Source organism: Salvelinus alpinus, chromosome 11, assembly GCF_045679555.1.
Source record: "Salvelinus alpinus chromosome 11, SLU_Salpinus.1, whole genome shotgun sequence".
In the NCBI taxonomy this organism is placed as follows: domain Eukaryota; kingdom Metazoa; phylum Chordata; class Actinopteri; order Salmoniformes; family Salmonidae; genus Salvelinus; species Salvelinus alpinus.
The window spans coordinates 72610900-72633029 of NC_092096.1; the positions used below are offsets into that span (position 1 = coordinate 72610900).

General features: G+C 37.2%; 1 protein-coding gene across 5 annotated transcripts in view; it reads right to left on the reverse strand.

Moving 5' to 3' along the window:
* LOC139534760 (tyrosine-protein kinase Tec-like) overlaps positions 1 to 18504 on the reverse strand; it is a 114720-nt gene extending 96216 nt beyond the window's left edge. For 4 of the 5 annotated variants that reach the window (XR_011667006.1, XR_011667007.1, XR_011667008.1 and 1 more), the window contains exons 1-4: positions 18379 to 18504; positions 15037 to 15231; positions 11340 to 11444; positions 10820 to 10901 (exon numbers count right to left, since the gene is read on the reverse strand). Coding sequence is in view for 2 of the 5 variants with exons in the window: in XM_071334184.1 (XP_071190285.1) it covers positions 10820 to 10901; positions 11340 to 11444; positions 15037 to 15174 (325 nt within the window). In the remaining 3 variants the exon portion in view is untranslated. The remainder of the gene's footprint in view (positions 1 to 10819; positions 10902 to 11339; positions 11445 to 15036; positions 15232 to 18378) is intronic. The other variant, XM_071334186.1, reaches the window with a different exon arrangement.
* Positions 18505 to 22130: the final 3626 nt, after the last annotated feature.

Here is a 22130-nt window from a genome sequence, read left to right on the forward strand (position 1 = left end):
TACCACTAATAAAACTACAACTACTAATACCACTAATAAAACTACTGCTACAACTACTAATACCACTAATAAAACTACTGCTACAACTACTAATACCACTAATAAAACTACTGCTACAACTACTAATACCACTAATAAAACTACTGCTACAACTACTAATACCACTAATAAAACTACAACAACTAATAAAACTACTGCTACAACTACTAATACCACTAATAAAACTACTGCTACAACTACTAATACCACTAATAAAACTACTGCTACAACTACTAATACCACTAATAAAACTACAACTACTAATAACACTAATAAAACTACTGCTACAATTACTAATACCACTAATAAAACTACTGCTACAACTACTAATACCACTAATAAAAACTACTGCTACAACTACTAATACCACTAATAAAACTACTGCTACAACTACTAATACCACTAATAAAACTACTGCTACAACTACTAATACCACTAATAAAACTACAACTACTAATACCACTAATAAAACTACTGCTACAACTACTAATACCACTAATAAAACTACTGCTACTAATACCACTAATAAAACTACTGCTACTAATACCACTAATAAAACTACTGCTACAACTACTAATACCACTAATAAAACTACTGCTACAACTACTAATACCACTAATAAAAACTACTGCTACAACTACTAATACCACTAATAAAACTACTGCTACAATTACTAATACCACTAATAAAACTACTGCTACAACTACTAATACCACCAATAAAACTACTGCTACAATTACTAATACCACTAATAAAACTACTGCTACAACTACTAATACCACTAATAAAACTACTGCTACAACTACTAATACCACTAATAAAAACTACTGCTACAACTACTAATACCACTAATAAAACTACTGCTACAATTACTAATACCACTAATAAAACTACTGCTACAACTACTAATACCACTAATAAAACTACTGCTACAATTACTAATACCACTAATAAAACTACTGCTACAATTACTAATACCACTAATAAAACTACTGCTACAATTACTAATACCACTAATAAAACTACTGCTACAATTACTAATACCACTAATAAAACTACTGCTACAACTACTAATACCACCAATAAAACTACAACTACTAATACCACTAATAAAACTACTGGTACAACTACTAATACCACTAATAAAACTACTGCTACAATTACTAATACCACTAATAAAACTACTGCTACAACTACTAATACCACTAATAAAACTACTGCTACAACTACTAATACCACTAATAAAACTACTGCTACAACTACTAATACCACTAATAAAAACTACTGCTACAACTACTAATACCACTAATAAAAACTACTGCTACAACTACTAATACCACTAATAAAACTACTGCTACAACTACTAATACCACTAATAAAACTACTGCTACAACTACTAATACCACTAATAAAACTACTGCTACAACTACTAATACCACTAATAAAAACTACTGCTACAACTACTAATACCACTAATAAAACTACTGCTACAACTACTAATACCACTAATAAAACTACTGCTACAACTACTAATACCACTAATAAAACTACTGCTACAACTACTAATAAAAACTACTGCTACAACTACTAATACCACTAATAAAACTACTGCTACAACTACTAATACCACTAATAAAACTACTGCTACAACTACTAATACCACTAATAAAACTACTGCTACAACTACTAATACCACTAATAAAACTACTGCTACAATTACTAATACCACTAATAAAACTACTGCTACAACTACTAATACCACTAATAAAACTACAACTACTAATACCACTAATAAAACTACAACTACTAATACCACTAATAAAACTACAACTACTAATACCACTAATAAAACTACTGCTACAACTACTAATACCACTAATAAAACTACTGCTACAACTACTAATACCACTAATAAAACTACTGCTACAACTACTAATACCACTAATAAAACTACTGCTACAACTACTAATACCACTAATAAAACTACTGCTACAACTACTAATACCAATAATAAAACTACTGCTACAACTACTAATACCACTAATAAAAACTACTGCTACAACTACTAATACCACTAATAAAACTACTGCTACAACTACTAATACCACTAATAAAACTACTGCTACAACTACTAATACCACTAATAAAACTACTGCTACAACTACTAATACCACTAATAAAAACTACTGCTACAACTACTAATACCACTAATAAAACTACTGCTACAACTACTAATACCACTAATAAAACTACTGCTACAACTACTAATACCACTAATAAAACTACTGCTACAACTACTAATAAAAACTACTGCTACAACTACTAATACCACTAATAAAACTACTGCTACAACTACTAATACCACTAATAAAACTACTGCTACAACTACTAATACCACTAATAAAACTACTGCTACAACTACTAATACCACTAATAAAACTACTGCTACAATTACTAATACCACTAATAAAACTACTGCTACAACTACTAATACCACTAATAAAACTACAACTACTAATACCACTAATAAAACTACAACTACTAATACCACTAATAAAACTACAACTACTAATACCACTAATAAAACTACTGCTACAACTACTAATACCACTAATAAAACTACTGCTACAACTACTAATACACTCATAAAACTACTGCTACAACTACTAATACCACTAATAAAACTACTGCTACAATTACTAATACCACTAATAAAACTACTGCTACAACTACTAATACCACTAATAAAAACTACTGCTACAACTACTAATACCACTAATAAAACTACAACTACTAATACCACTAATAAAACTACTGTTACAACTACTAATACCACTAATAAAACTACAACTACTAATACCACTAATAAAACTACTGCTACAACTACTAATACCACTAATAAAACTACTGCTACAACTACTAATACCACTAATAAAACTACTGCTACAACTACTAATACCACTAATAAAACTACAACTACTAATAAAACTACTGCTACAACTACTAATACGACTAATAAAACTACTGCTACAACTACTAATACCACTAATAAAACTACTGCTACAACTACTAATACCACTAATAAAACTACAACTACTAATACCACTAATAAAACTACTGCTACAATTACTAATACCACTAATAAAACTACTGCTACAACTACTAATACCACTAATAAAAACTACTGCTACAACTACTAATACCACTAATAAAACTACAACTACTAATACCACTAATAAAACTACTGCTACAACTACTAATACCACTAATAAAACTACAACTACTAATACCACTAATAAAACTACTGCTACAACTACTAATACCACTAATAAAACTACAACTACTAATACCACTAATAAAACTACTGCTACAACTACTAATACCACTAATAAAACTACTGCTACAACTACTAATACCACTAATAAAACTACTGCTACAACTACTAATACCACTAATAAAAACTACTGCTACAACTACTAATACCACTAATAAAACTACTGCTACAATTACTAATACCACTAATAAAACTACTGCTACAACTACTAATACCACCAACAAAACTACTGCTACAATTACTAATACCACTAATAAAACTACTGCTACAACTACTAATACCACTAATAAAACTACTGCTACAACTACTAATACCACTAATAAAACTACTGCTACAACTACTAATACCACTAATAAAAACTACTGCTACAACTACTAATACCACTAATAAAACTACTGCTACAATTACTAATACCACTAATAAAACTACTGATACAACTACTAATACCACTAATAAAACTACTGCTACAATTACTAATACCACTAATAAAACTACTGCTACAATTACTAATACCACTAATAAAACTACTGCTACAATTACTAATACCACTAATAAAACTACTGCTACAATTACTAATACCACTAATAAAACTACTGCTACAACTACTAATACCACCAATAAAACTACAACTACTAATACCACTAATAAAACTACTGGTACAACTACTAATACCACTAATAAAACTACTGCTACAATTACTAATACCACTAATAAAACTACTGCTACAATTACTAATACCACTAATAAAACTACTGCTACAACTACTAATACCACTAATAAAACTACTGCTACAACTACTAATACCAATAATAAAACTACTGCTACAACTACTAATACCACTAATAAAAACTACTGCTACAACTACTAATACCACTAATAAAACTACTGCTACAACTACTAATACCACTAATAAAACTACTGCTACAACTACTAATACCACTAATAAAACTACTGCTACAACTACTAATACCACTAATAAAAACTACTGCTACAACTACTAATACCACTAATAAAACTACTGCTACAACTACTAATACCACTAATAAAACTACTGCTACAACTACTAATACCACTAATAAAACTACTGCTACAACTACTAATAAAAACTACTGCTACAACTACTAATACCACTAATAAAACTACTGCTACAACTACTAATACCACTAATAAAACTACTGCTACAACTACTAATACCACTAATAAAACTACTGCTACAACTACTAATACCACTAATAAAACTACTGCTACAATTACTAATACCACTAATAAAACTACTGCTACAACTACTAATACCACTAATAAAACTACAACTACTAATACCACTAATAAAACTACAACTACTAATACCACTAATAAAACTACAACTACTAATACCACTAATAAAACTACTGCTACAACTACTAATACCACTAATAAAACTACTGCTACAACTACTAATACACTCATAAAACTACTGCTACAACTACTAATACCACTAATAAAACTACTGCTACAATTACTAATACCACTAATAAAACTACTGCTACAACTACTAATACCACTAATAAAAACTACTGCTACAACTACTAATACCACTAATAAAACTACAACTACTAATACCACTAATAAAACTACTGTTACAACTACTAATACCACTAATAAAACTACAACTACTAATACCACTAATAAAACTACTGCTACAACTACTAATACCACTAATAAAACTACTGCTACAACTACTAATACCACTAATAAAACTACTGCTACAACTACTAATACCACTAATAAAACTACAACTACTAATAAAACTACTGCTACAACTACTAATACGACTAATAAAACTACTGCTACAACTACTAATACCACTAATAAAACTACTGCTACAACTACTAATACCACTAATAAAACTACAACTACTAATACCACTAATAAAACTACTGCTACAATTACTAATACCACTAATAAAACTACTGCTACAACTACTAATACCACTAATAAAAACTACTGCTACAACTACTAATACCACTAATAAAACTACAACTACTAATACCACTAATAAAACTACTGCTACAACTACTAATACCACTAATAAAACTACAACTACTAATACCACTAATAAAACTACTGCTACAACTACTAATACCACTAATAAAACTACAACTACTAATACCACTAATAAAACTACTGCTACAACTACTAATACCACTAATAAAACTACTGCTACAACTACTAATACCACTAATAAAACTACTGCTACAACTACTAATACCACTAATAAAAACTACTGCTACAACTACTAATACCACTAATAAAACTACTGCTACAATTACTAATACCACTAATAAAACTACTGCTACAACTACTAATACCACCAACAAAACTACTGCTACAATTACTAATACCACTAATAAAACTACTGCTACAACTACTAATACCACTAATAAAACTACTGCTACAACTACTAATACCACTAATAAAACTACTGCTACAACTACTAATACCACTAATAAAAACTACTGCTACAACTACTAATACCACTAATAAAACTACTGCTACAATTACTAATACCACTAATAAAACTACTGATACAACTACTAATACCACTAATAAAACTACTGCTACAATTACTAATACCACTAATAAAACTACTGCTACAATTACTAATACCACTAATAAAACTACTGCTACAATTACTAATACCACTAATAAAACTACTGCTACAATTACTAATACCACTAATAAAACTACTGCTACAACTACTAATACCACCAATAAAACTACAACTACTAATACCACTAATAAAACTACTGGTACAACTACTAATACCACTAATAAAACTACTGCTACAATTACTAATACCACTAATAAAACTACTGCTACAATTACTAATACCACTAATAAAACTACTGCTACAACTACTAATACCACTAATAAAACTACTGCTACAACTACTAATACCACCAATAAAACTACAACTACTAATACCACTAATAAAACTACTGCTACAACTACTAATACCACTAATAAAACTACTGCTACAACTACTAATACCACTAATAAAACTACTGCTACAACTACTAATACCACCAATAAAACTACAACTACTAATACCACTAATAAAACTACTGCTACAACTACTAATACCACTAATAAAACTACAACTACTAATACCACTAATAAAACTACTGCTACAACTACTAATACCACCAATAAAACTACAACTACTAATACCACTAATAAAACTACTGCTACAACTACTAATACCACTAATAAAACTACTGCTACAATTACTAATACCACTAATAAAACTACTGCTACAATTACTAATACCACTAATAAAACTACTGCTACAACTACTAATACCACTAATAAAACTACTGCTACAACTACTAATACCACTAATAAAACTACTGCAACAACTACTAATACCACTAATAAAACTACTGCTACAACTACTAATACCACTAATAAAACTACTGCTACAATTACTAATACCACTAATAAAACTACTGCTACAACTACTAATACCACTAATAAAAACTACTGCTACAACTACTAATACCACTAATAAAACTACAACTACTAATAAAACTAATAAAACTACAACTACTAATAACACTAATAAAACTACAACTACCACTAATAAAACTACTGCTACAACTACTAATACCACTAATAAAACTACTGCTACAACTACTAATACCACTAATAAAACTACTGCTACAACTACTAATACCACTAATAAAACTACAACTACTAATACCACTAATAAAACTACTGCTACAACTACTAATACCACTAATAAAACTACAACTACTAATACCACTAATAAAACTACTGCTACAATTACTAATACCACTAATAAAACTACTGCTACAACTACTAATACCACTAATAAAACTACAACTACTAATACCACTAATAAAACTACTGCTACAACTACTAATACCACTAATAAAACTACTGCTACAACTACTAATACCACTAATAAAAACTACTGCTACAACTACTAATACCACTAATAAAACTACTGCTACAATTACTAATACCACTAATAAAACTACTGCTACAACTACTAATACCACCAATAAAACTACAATTACTAATACCACTAATAAAACTACTGCTACAACTACTAATACCACTAATAAAACTACTGCTACAACTACTAATACCACTAATAAAAACTACTGCTACAACTACTAATACCACTAATAAAAACTACTGCTACAACTACTAATACCACTAATAAAACTACAACTACTAATACCACTAATAAAACTACTGCTACAACTACTAATACCACTAATAAAAACTACTGCTACAACTACTAATACCACTAATAAAAACTACTGCTACAACTACTAATACCACTAATAAAACTACTGCTACAATTACTAATACCACTAATAAAACTACTGCTACAACTACTAATACCACTAATAAAACTACTGCTACAATTACTAATACCACTAATAAAACTACTGCTACAATTACTAATACAACTACTGCTACAATTACTAATACCACTAATAAAACTACTGCTACAACTACTAATACCACCAATAAAACTACAACTACTAATACCACTAATAAAACTACTGCTACAACTACTAATACCACTAATAAAACTACTGCTACAATTACTAATACCACTAATAAAACTACTGCTACAATTACTAATACCACTAATAAAACTACTGCTACAACTACTAATACCACTAATAAAACTACTGCTACAATTACTAATACCACTAATAAAAACTACTGCTACAACTACTAATACCACTAATAAAACTACTGCTACAATTACTAATACCACTAATAAAAACTACTGCTACAACTACTAATACCACTAATAAAACTACTGCTACAATTACTAATACCACTAATAAAACTACTGCTACAACTACTAATACCACTAATAAAACTACTGCTACAATTACTAATACCACTAATAAAACTACAACTACTAATACCACTAATAAAACTACTGCTACAACTACTAATACCACTAATAAAACTACAACTACTAATACCACTAATAAAACTACTGCTACAACTACTAATACCACTAATAAAAACTACTGCTACAATTACTAATACCACTAATAAAACTACTGCTACAATTACTAATACCACTAATAAAACTACTGCTACAACTACTAATACCACTAATAAAACTACAACTACTAATACCACTGATAAAACTACTGCTACAACTACTAATACCACCAATAAAACTACAACTACTAATACCACTAATAAAACTACTGCTACAACTACTAATACCACTAATAAAACTACTGCTACAACTACTAATACCACTAATAAAACTACTGCTACAATTACTAATACCACTAATAAAACTACTGCTACAACTACTAATACCACTAATAAAAACTACTGCTACAACTACTAATACCACTAATAAAACTACAACTACTAATACCACTAATAAAACTACTGCTACAACTACTAATACCACTAATAAAACTACTGCTACAACTACTAATACCACTAATAAAAACTACTGCTACAACTACTAATACCACTAATAAAACTACAACTACTAATACCACTAATAAAACTACTGCTACAATTACTAATACCACTAATAAAACTACTGCTACAATTACTAATACCACTAATAAAACTACTGCTACAATTACTAATACCACTAATAAAAACTACTGCTACAACTACTAATACCACTAATAAAAACTACTGCTACAACTACTAATACCACTAATAAAAACTACTGCTACAACTACTAATACCACTAATAAAAACTACTGCTACAACTACTAATACCACTAATAAAACTACTGCTACAACTACTAATACCACTAATAAAAACTACTGCTACAATTACTAATACCACTAATAAAACTACTGCTACAACTACTAATACCACTAATAAAAACTACTACTACAATTACTAATACCACTAATAAAACTACTGCTACAACTACTAATACCACTAATAAAAACTACTGCTACAACTACTAATACCACTAATAAAAACTACTGCTACAACTACTAATACCACTAATAAAACTACTGCTACAACTACTAATACCACTAATAAAAACTACTGCTACAATTACTAATACCACTAATAAAAACTACTGCTACAATTACTAATACCACTAATAAAACTACTGCTACAACTACTAATACCACTAATAAAACTACTGCTACAACTACTAATACCACTAATAAAAACTACTGCTACAACTACTAATACCACTAATAAAAACGACTGCTACAACTACTAATAACACTAATAAAACTACAACTACTAATACCACTAATAAAAACTACTGCTACAACTACTAATAAAAACGACTGCTACAACTACTAATACCACTAATAAAAACTACTGCTACAACTACTAATACCACTAATAAAAACTACTGCTACAACTACTAATAAAAACTACTGCTACAACTACTAATAAAAACTACTGCTACAACTACTAATAAAAACTACTGCTACAACTACTAATACCACTAATAAAAACTACTGCTACAACTACTAATAAAAACTACTGCTACAACTACTAATAAAAACTACTGCTACAACTACTAATAAAAACTACTGCTACAACTACTAATAAAAACTACTGCTACAACTACTAATAAAACCTACTACTACAACTACTAATAAAAACACTTTTTTGGTTACTACATGATTCCATATATAAATGTATAAAATAATGTATCAATGTATAAACTAGTAAAAAATAAAGAAAAACCCATGAATGAGTAGTTGTGTCCAAACTGTCGACTGGTACTGTAGGTCTATAGTTATTTAGGTCTAACTAGTTGTCCACCTTTATGAAGAGGGGTCACTCGGGCACATTTCCACCCAGAAGGCATTTCACCAGTCGTTAAAGACACGTTGAATAGGTCTGCCAGAGGAAACAGTCTAACAGCAGCATGTGGGTTCCAGTCCATCTAGACCTGCTCCTTGGTACTGACCTCATAGAGGACAGGCACTATATCAGGTGATTTCATCTTTCTAAAGTTAAATATCTGATTTGGGGGCGGGAGGGGGGGGGGGGGGGGGGGGGTTGATCTCCTATTTCCATGTATACCGAGCATTGGTGGAATTGTGGGTGAAATCGTTATTTGAGGTACCAGATGAGCTAATAGATGAGACGTGCTGATTTAAAACATCAGCTATATCTGCTGGCTCCTGAATGACACGGTCATTTAGGATTAATTGCAGAATAAAACATTATTAACAACCACATCACCAACAACAACACACAAGAGAGGAAAAGATATCTCTGGTCAACCAGCTCCCTGCTAACATAACATAGGCCTAGCTATGAGGGACAACAACAGAGAGTGTTTATAGCATAGCATAACATAGGCCTAGCTATGAGGGACAACAACAGAGAGTGTTTATAGCATAGCATAACATAACTAGAGGATGTAAAAATGGCTAGTAACTGACCTTCCTTGATAATTTGGACCCAGATGTTCCTACTCTCAGGGCTAGGAGAGAATACGTAGAGAGTACTGGAGTCATGCACCACCTAGTAAAGAGAATTAATAGCTGTAGTCATATTGGCACTAAACTGTAACGCATCATAATGTTGTTGTTAACATGGAAGATTGAGGGAAAAGGAAACCGCACTCTGCTCTTGATAGTATCACTGATCTTTAATAAGCTTTACGTATCGACCTCACGGCCTTCGTCAGAGCTTTTGTGAGTAAAAAAAAAAAAAAAAAAAAATATTTACAGTTTTTTTTTTTTTACTCATAAAGCTCTGACGAAGGCCGTGAGGCCGATGATCAGTGATACTATCAAGAGCAGTGAGCGGTTTCCTTTCATTCATCTTGTTCAACTGTTACCAGGCACCTGCTAAAAGATTGCTCAGATGTGCGAGTGCCTTTTGAATTTTGAACATGGAAAATTGACAAACTATCTCTTTATATTTCTCAATATTGATCAATCAACCGATCAATCTCACTTGGAAGGGGTATTTGTTCTGACAGGGTATGACTCCTCCTCCACTCTTCACGATCTCCACACACCTGACTTTCTGCAGGTCGATCGACCCCTTCTTAAACTTCTTCTGTTAACAACGAACAGAGAGACAGAAGGACAGAACACAGGAAGGTATTGGACAGGAGAGATACAGAAGGACAGAACACAGTAAGGTATTGGACAGGAGAGAGACAGAAGGACAGAACACAGTAAGGTGTTGGACAGGAGAGAGACAGAAGGACAGAACACAGTAAGGTGTTGGACAACAGAGAGACAGAAGGACAGAACACAGTAAGGTGTTGGACAGGAGAGAGACAGAAGGACAGAACACAGTAAGGTGTTGGACAGGAGAGAGACAGAAGGACAGAACACAGTAAGGTGTTGGACAGTGGAGAGACAGAAGGACAGAACACAGTAAGGTGTTGGACAGGAGAGAGACAGAAGGACAGAACACAGTAAGGTGTTGGACAGGAGAGAGACAGAAGGACAGAACACAGTAAGGTGTTGGACAGTGGAGAGACAGAAGGACAGAACACAGTAAGGTGTTGGACAGTGGAGAGACAGAAGGACAGAACACAGTAAGGTGTTGGACAGGAGAGAGACAGAAGGACAGAACACAGTAAGGTGTTGGACAGTGGAGAGACAGAAGGACAGAACACAGGAAGGTATTGGACAGGAGAGAGACAGAAGGACAGAACACAGTAAGGTGTTGGACAGGAGAGAGACAGAAGGACAGAACACAGTAAGGTGTTGGACAGGAGAGAGACAGAAGGACAGAACACAGTAAGGTATTGGACAGGAGAGAGACAGAAGGACAGAACACAGTAAGGTATTGGACAGGAGAGAGACAGAAGGACAGAACACAGTAAGGTGTTGGACAGGAGAGAGACAGAAGGACAGAACACAGTAAGGTGTTGGACAACAGAGAGACAGAAGGACAGAACACAGTAAGGTGTTGGACAGGAGAGAGACAGAAGGACAGAACACAGCAAGGTGTTGGACAGGAGAGAGACAGAAGGACAGAACACAGTAAGGTGTTGGACAGGAGAGAGACAGAAGGACAGAACACAGTAAGGTGTTGGACAGTGGAGAGACAGAAGGACAGAACACAGTAAGGTATTGGACAACAGAGAGACAGAAGGACAGAACACAGGAAGGTATTGGACAGGAGAGAGACAGAAGGACAGAACACCGGAAGGTATTGGACAGGAGAGAGACAGAAGGACAGAACACAGTAAGGTATTGGACAGGAGAGAGACAGAAGGACAGAACACAGTAAGGTGTTGGACAGGAGAGAGACAGAAGGACAGAACACCGGAAGGTGTTGGACAGGAGAGAGACAGAAGGACAGAACACCGGAAGGTGTTGGACAACAGAGAGACAGAAGGACAGAACACAGTAAGGTGTTGGACAGCAGAGAGACAGAAGGACAGAACACAGTAAGGTGTTGGACAGGAGAGAGACAGAAGGACAGAACACAGTAAGGTGTTGGACAGGAGAGAGACAGAAGGACAGAACACCGGAAGGTGTTGGACAACAGAGAGACAGAAGGACAGAACACAGTAAGGTGTTGGACAACAGAGAGACAGAAGGACAGAACACAGGAAGGTGTTGGACAACAGAGAGACAGAAGGACAGAACACAGGAAGGTGTTGGACAACAGAGAGACATCAGAGTGTGTTTACAGCCTCAGCTGTCAATATTCACACTAGTACTGTTAGTTGGACTAAGTACATGGTAGAGTTACTAGATTGACGAACAGTACATTGTAGAGTTACTAGATTGACTAACAGTACATTGTAGAGTTACTAGATTGACGAACAGTACATTGTAGAGTTACTAGATTGACTAACAGTACATGGTAGAGTTACTAGATTGACTAACAGTACATGGTAGAGTTACTAGATTGACGAACAGTACATTGTAGAGTTACTAGATTGACTAACAGTACATTGTAGAGTTACTAGATTGACGAACAGTACATGGTAGAGCTACTAGATTGACTAACAGTACATGGTAGAGCTACTAGATTGACGAACAGTACATTGTAGAGTTACTAGATTGACTAACAGTACATGGTAGAGTTACTAGATTGACTAACAGTACATGGTAGAGTTACTAGATTGACGAACAGTACATGGTAGAGCTACTAGATTGACTAACAGTACATGGTAGAGTTACTAGAGTTACTATACATAAAGGACATAGGACCAGTCTGATAGGAGAGATACAGGACATAGGACCAGTCTGATAGGAGAGATACAGGACATAGGACCAGTCTGATAGGAGAGATACAGGACATAGGACCAGTCTGATAGAGAGATACAGGACATAGGACCAGTCTGATGGGAGAGATAAAGGACATAGGACCAGTCTGATAGGAGAGATAAAGACATAGGACCAGTCTGATAGGAGAGATAAAGGACATAGGACCAGTCTGATAGGAGAGATACAGGACATAGGACCAGTCTGATAGGAGAGATACAGGACATAGGACCAGTCTGATAGGAGAGATACAGGACATAGGACCAGTCTGATAGGAAAGATACAGGACATAGGACCAGTCTGACAGGAGAGATAAAGGACATAGGACCAGTCTGATAGGAGAGATAAAGACATAGGACCAGTCTGATAGGAGAGATAAAGGACATAGGACCAGTCTGATAGGAGAGATACAGGACATAGGACCAGTCTGATAGGAGAGATACAGGACACAGGACCAGTCTGACAGGAGAGATACAGGACATAGGACCAGTCTGACAGGAGAGATACAGGACACAGGACCAGTCTGATAGGAGAGATACAGGACATAGGACCAGTCTGATAGGAGAGATACAGGACACAGGACCAGTCTGATAGGAGAGATACAGGACATAGGACCAGTCTGACAGGAGAGATAAAGGACAGGACCAGTCTGATAGGAGAGATAAAGGATATAGGACCAGTCTGATAGGAGAGATAAAGGACATAGGACCAGTCTGATAGGAGAGATACAGGACATAGGACCAGTCTGATAGGAGAGATAAAGGACATAGTACCAGTCTGATAGGAGAGATACAGGACATAGTCTGATAGAGAGATAAAGGATAGGACCAGTCTGATAGGAGAGATACAGGACATAGGACCAGTCTGATAGGAGAGATAAAGGACATAGGACCAGTCTGATAAGAGAGATAAAGGACATAGTCTGATAGAGAGATAAAGGATAGGACCAGTCTGATAGGAGAGATAAAGGATATAGGACCAGTCTGATAGGAGAGATAAAGGATAGGACCAGTCTGATAGAGAGATAAAGGACATAGGACCAGTCTGAAAGAGAGATAAAGGACATAGGACCAGTCTGATAAGAGAGATAAAGGACATAGTCTGATAGAGAGATAAAGGATATAGGACCAGTCTGATAGGAGAGATAAAGGACATAGGACCAGTCTGATAGGAGAGATAAAGGACATAGTCTGATAGAGAGATAAAGGACAGAGGACCAGTCTGATAGGAGAGATAAAGGACATAGGAGCAGTCTGATAGAGAGATAAAGGACAGGACCAGTCTGATAGGAGAGATAAAGGACATAGTCTGATAGAGCGATAAAGGACATAGGACCAGTCTGACAGGAGAGATAAAGGACATAGGAGCATACACCATGCCTCCATCGTACAGGGAACGGTGTCTGCCAGTCTCACCTCGGCTCTGAACTCATAATATGTGAGCTTGGTCTTGGTGAGGACGAACACTCTCTCCTTGTAGTTCAGCGGCGATGTTATCCTCTTCTGCTGAGACCGCTTCATCAGGGTCTCCTCCAATAGCGGGTCAGCACTCATCTCGGCCCCGCCCACTCCCTCCACCCTGCCATCTAATACTGACTGGACCCACGCGGACTGGAGGGGGGGAGGAGAGGAGAGGAAAGGAGAGAATAGAATACAAGCATGATGTGAAGATGTCTCCATGTTGGTTACTACAGTATATGAAGGAGTGTTATCTGACTGAAAACAACCCCAGGCACTTTGCCCTTTGGTAGGCTGTGATATCAGTTTAAGAAGTCATCCGATATCATGGTGCAAATCAGCAGAAGATCTCTCTTTTACAAGATAAATAAATCCTTTAATATCATATACAGTACCAGTCAAAAGGTTGGACACACCTACTCATTCAAGGGTTTTTCCACAATTTTTACTATTTTCAAACCAGATGTGATGGCGTATCGCTGCAGAATGCTGTGGTAGTCATGCTGGTTAAGTGTGTCTTGAATTCTAAATAAATCACAGACAGTGTCACCAGCAAAGCACCCCAAACACCATCACACCTCCTCCTCCATGCTTCACGGTGGGAACCACACATGCAGAGATCATCCGTTCACCTACTCTGCGTCTCACAAAGACACGGCGGTTGAAACCAAAAATATCACATTTTGACTAATCAAACCAAAGGACAGATTTTCACAGGTCTAATGTCCATTGCTTGTGTTTCTTGGCCCAGGCAAGTCTCTTCTTATTATTGGTGTCCTTTAGTAGTGGATTCTTTGCAGCAATTCAACCATGAAGGCCTGATTCACACAGTCTCCTCTGAACAGTTGATGTTGAGATGTGTCTGTTACTTGAACTCTGTGAAGCATTTATTTGGTCTGCAATTTCTGAGGTTGGTAACTCTAATGAATGTATCCTCTGCAGCAGAGGTAACTCTGGGTCTTGCTTCCTGTGGCGGTCCTCATGAGAGCCAGTTTCATCATAGCGCTTGATGGTTTTTGCAACTGCACTTGAAGAAACTTTCAAAGTTCGTGACATTTTCCGCATTGACTGACCTTCATATCTTAAAGCAATGATGGACTGTCGTTTCTCTTTGCTTATTTGAGCTGATCTTGCCATAATATGGACTTGGTCTTTTACCAAATAGGGCTATCTTCTACATACCAACTCTACCTTGTCACAATGCAACTGATTGGCTCAAATGCATTTAGAAGGAAAGAAATTCCACAAATTAACTTTTAAGAAGGCACACCTGTTAATTGAAATGCATTCCAGGTGACTACCTCATGAAGCTGGTTGAGAGAATGCCAAGAGTGTGCAAAGGTGTCATCAAGGCAAAAAGGGTGGCTACTTTGAAGAATCTAAAATCTATTTGAATTTGTTTAAGACTTTTGTGTTACTACATGATTCTGTCTTCACTATTATTCTACAATGTTTAAAATAGTTAAAAATAAAGAAAAACCCTTGAATGAGTAGATGTTTCCTAACTTTCGACTGGTACTGTGTCTATCTATCTATCTATCTATCTATCTATCTATCTATCTATCTATCTATCTATCTATCTATCTATCTATCAATCAATCAATCAATCAATCTCTAACTATCTACAGTATCTATCAATCAATCAATCAGTCTATCTATCTATCTATCTGCCCAAAACTATATGGGGGATTGGAAATTATGCAGACAATTACATTGATGGAATCTACAAACTATCTGCATTATCAAAGCTGATCTACCCCCAGTAGAGGGTTAGGGTTAGTCCCCCCCCCCCAATTAAAAAAAATAAATAAACACACACACCAATATAATAGAATTACAGGGGGCAGATTGGAGAACAAAACGTATTGCGTCCGAATCGTCCTCTGGAGTAAGGGACATTCTGAGGTAATAAGTACATAAGCAACGTTCTCTAGTAATACTAGTCTCGTTGTGAATAGGGCTAATACCTTAATAATAACTCCTGCAGAATTCAGCATTTCTTACAGTAAAATTATACACCAAATGTGGACTTGGGAACAGGAGAGGAGAAATAGAATATATTTATTTCTGCATCTTGGAGAGAATGAGAATGATCAGTTAGATACGGTCTGTAGAGGTGCTATCTTCATCGTAAAATCATCATAAAAGTTGATAGTATTTCAACCAGTTCGATTCCCGAACTGAAATCTTTTTTTGAGAAAACACGTTAAAAGCTGTGAAAACGACCTCTTTTTCCTTCCAACCGGTCAAACTGATGTCACTTGGGCATGTTTGATCGGAACACTTTTCCAGTTGTCCTTTTTGTTGTGTTTTCTCCCCCCGGTCCCTAAACGTCTTTGCTCCGTGACAGATGACAGAAAAACAAAACTTCACCGATGTCAACTAGACTGAAGCGTTCATTCTATCTAATCTATGACATCATTCTGTTGAGCAAGAGTTCATTTAGTCTTCTAGGGCAACATATAACAGAAGGGAAGCTGCATGTATCTAACTATAGACAAGTTGTCTAACAAATAGCCGAACAAAGTGTCGGAAATTATAAGGCAGAAACATATCTACATCAGGTAAAACTAAATCCTACACCCCCTGTTAAAAAATCGTTATGGAGTCTTTAATTGTAGCCTACAGCGCAAAATCCTATTTGCGGTTTAGGGTTGGGTGCGGGCCACTTTATCACATAGTCGGGCGCGTGAGTTATTAGCAAGTGCGGGTGAACAAACGGCCCCTTTCACTAGTAATTCATGAACTACACCTGCCCACAGTGGCGAGTTCTCTAATTGACGTCATAGAGCTAGATAGAGGACTCCTCTTTGTATCTGTGCCATTATAGCGTCTGTGACAGCCTCGATGGCGCTTACCATTCTGTCTCCATTTTAAAGTAGACGGATTGCTCCAAACTCATTGGAATACCCACCCAGTTGTCTATTTTTTTTAAATGGTGTGTCGTCCTCAAATGGTAATGTAGACTAAGATGAGGTTTATATCCAGGATAAGTCCTCCATCTATCTCTATGATGGACATTAAATAGATCTCTACAGGATACTTCGTTCCGTTCACTTTCTAGACAGACAGGTAGCCTACATAAAACACACATTAAATAACCCCGGTAGGTAGCCTACATATCTCTTTCGCTCAACGCGGCCAAACATCGCGCTGTTATGTTGACATCTCGTTTGCTGTACTGAGAGAAAGTAGCCAGTAGTTACACCCGCAGTTTCTACGAAACACGCGCACATTTGCATAAAATGCCATTAGTTGTATCCTACATTTCCAATATCGTAAAGGAAAAAGGTTCCTTACCTTTTCTGCCCGAGAGTGAATATATGAGCTCGCTATTCTTCTGATTTACTGACTGTCACATTGTCGCCAGCAGAACCAGGAAGTGACTGACTGACAGACAGAGCTGCCGCTGCTTGGATGAGGTGCAATACTAAGGAAGTAACCTACAGTAGTGAGGACTAAATATATATATACACTGCTCAAAAAAATAAAGGGAACACTAAAATAACACATCCTAGATCTGAATGAATGAAATATTCTTATTAAATACTTTTTTCTTTACATAGTTGAATGTGCTGACAACAAAATCACACAAAAATTATCAATGGAAATCAAATGTATCAACCCATGGAGGTCTGGATTTGGAGTCACACTCAAAATTAAAGTGGAAAACCACACTACAGGCTGATCCAACTTTGATGTAATGTCCTTAAAACAAGTCAAAATGAGGCTCAGTAGTGTGTGTGGCCTCCACGTGCCTGTATGACCTCCCTACAACGCCTGGGCATGCTCCTGATGAGGTGGCGGATGGTCTCCTGAGGGATCTCCTCCCAGACCTGGACAAAAGCATCCGCCAACTCCTGGACAGTCTGTGGTGCAACGTGGCATTGGTGGATGGAGCGAGACATGATGTCCCAGATGTGCTCAATTGGATTCAGGTCTGGGGAACGGGCGGGCCAGTACATAGCATCAATGCCTTCCTCTTGCAGGAACTGCTGACACACTCCAGCCACATGAGGTCTAGCATTGCTTTGCATTAGGAGGAACCCAGGGCCAACCGCACCAGCATATGGTCTCACAAGGGGTCTGAGGATCTCATCTCGGTACCATCTCGGTACCCCCAAAGAAATGCCACCCCACACCATGACTGACCCACCGCCAAACTGGTCATGCTGGAAGATGTTGCAGGCAGCAGAACGTTCTCCACGGCGTCTCCAGACTCTGTCACGTCTGTCACATGTGCTCATGTGCTCAGTGTGAACCTGCTTTCATCTGTGAAGAGCACAGGGCGCCAGTGGCAAATTTGCCAATCTTGGTGTTCTCTGGCAAATGCCAAACGTCCTGCACGGTGTTGGGCTGTAAGCACAACCCCCACCTGTGGACGTCGGGCCCTCATACCACCCTCATGGAGTCTGTTTCTGACCGTTTGAGCAGACACATGCACATTTGTGGCCTGCTGGAGGTCATTTTGCAGGGCTCTGGCAGTGCTCCTCCTGCTCCTCCTTGCACAAAGGCACAAAGGCGGAGGTAGCGGTCCTGCTGCTGGGTTGTTGCCCTCCTACGGCCTCCTCCACGTCTCCTGATGTACTGGCCTGTCTCCTGGTAGCGCCTCCATGCTCTGGACACTACGCTGACAGACACAGCAAACCTTCTTGCCACAGCTCGCATTGATGTGCCATCCTGGATGAGCTGCACTACCTGAGCCACTTGTGTGGGTTGTAGACTCCGTCTCATGCTACCACTAGAGTGAAAGCACCGCCAGCATTCAAAAGTGACCAAAACATCAGCCAGGAAGCATAGGAACTGAGAAGTGGTCTGTGGTCACCACCTGCAGAACCACTCCTTTATTGGGGGTGTCTTGCTAATTGCCTATAATTTCCACCTGTTGTCTATTCCATTTGTACAACAGCATGTGAAATGTATTGTCAATCAGTGTTGCTTTCTAAGTGGACAGTTTGATTTCACAGAAGTGTGATTGACTTGGAGTTACATTGTGTTGTTTAAGTGTTCCCTTTATTTTTTTGAGCAGTGTATATACACTACATGACCAAAAGTATGTGGACACCTGCTATGGAACATCTCATTCCAAAATCATGGGCATAAAATATGGAGTTGGTCCCTCCCTTTGCTGCTATAACAGCCTCCACTCTTCTGGAAGGCTTTCCACTAGATGTTGGAACATTGCTGCTATAACAGCCTCCACTCTTCTGGGAAGGCTTTCCACTAGATGTTGGAACATTGCTGCAGGGACTTGCTTCCATTCAGCCACAAGAGTATTAGTTAGGTCAGGCGCTGATGTTGGGCGATTAGGCCTGGCTCGCAGTCGGCGTTCCAATTCATCCTAAAGGTATTCGATAGGGTTGAGGACAGGACGCTGTGCAGGCCAGTCAAATTCTTCCACACCAATTTTGACAAACCATTTCTGTATGGACCTCGCTTTTTGAATGGGGACATTGTCATGCTGAAACAGGAAAGGGCCTTCCTCAAACTGTTGCCACAAAGTTGGAAGACCAGAATCGTCTATATATGCTGTACCGTAAAAATTTCCCTTCACTGGAACTAAGGGGCCCGAACCATTATTCCTCCTCCACCAAACTTTACAGTTGGTGCTATGCATTGAGGCAGGTTGAGATCTCCATGGATCCGCCAAACCCAGGTTCGTCCGTCGGTCTGCCAGATGGTGAATTGTGATTCATCCCTCCAGACAATGCATTTCCACTGCTCCAGAGTCCAATGGCGGCGACCTTTACACCACTCCCGCATGGTGATCTTAGGCTTGTGTTTGCGGCTGCTCGGCCATGGAAACCCATTTCATGAAGCTCCCGACTACCAGTTATTGTGCTGACGTTGCTTCCAGAGGCAGTTTGGTACTCGGTAGTGAGTGTTGCAACTGAGGAGAGACGATTTTTACACGCTACGCACTTCAGCACTCGGCGGTCCCGTTCTGTGAGCTTGTGTGGCCTACCACTTCGCGGCTGAGCCGTTGTTGCTCCTAGACGTTTCCACTTCACAATAACAGCACTTACAGTTGACCGGGGCAGCTCTAGCAGGGCAGAAATTTGACGAACTGACTTGTTGGAAAGGTGGCATCCTATGACGGTGCCACGTTGAAAGTCACTGAGCTCTTCAGTAAGGCCATTCTACTGCCAATGTTTTCCTATGGAGATTGCATGGCTGTGTGCTAGATTTTATACACCTGTCAGTGACGGGTGAGGCTGAAATAGCTGAATCCACTAATTTGAAGGGGTGTCCACATACTTTTGCATATATATGGTATACACTACCGTTCAAAAGTTTGGGGTCACTTAGAAATTCCTTGTTTTTGAAAGAAAAACACATTTTTTGTCCATCAAAATAACACCACATTGATCAGAAATACAGTGTAAACATTGTTAATGTTGTAAATTACTATTGTAGCTGGAAACGGCTGATTTTTTATGGAATGTCTACATAGGCGTACAGAGGCCCATTATCAGCAACCATCACTCCTGTGTTCCAATGGCATGTTGTGTTAACTAATCCAAGTTTATCATTTTAAAAGGCTAATTGATCATTAGAAAACCCTTTTGCAATTATGTTAGCACAGCTGAAAACTGTTGTCCTGATTAAAGAAGCAAGAAAACTGTCCTTCTTTAGACGGAGTATCTGGAGCATCAGCATTTGTGGGTTCGATTACAGGCTCAAAATGGCCAGAAACAAAGACCTTTCTTCTGAAACTCGTCAGTCTATTCTTGTTCTGAGAAATGAAGGCTATTCCATGCGAGAAAATGACAAGAAACTGAAGATCTCGTACAACGCTGTGTACTACTCCCTTCACAGAACAGCGCAAACTGGTTCTAACCAGAATAGAAACAGGAGTGGGAGGCCCCGGTGCACAACTGAGCAAGAGGACAAGTACATTAGAGTGTCTAGTTGGAGAAACAGACGCCTCACAAGTCCTCAACTGGCAGCTTCATTAAATAGTACCCACAAAACACCAGTCTCAACGTTAACAGTGAAGAGGAGACTCTGGGATGCTGGCCTTCTAGGCAGAGTTTCAAAGAAAAAGCCAT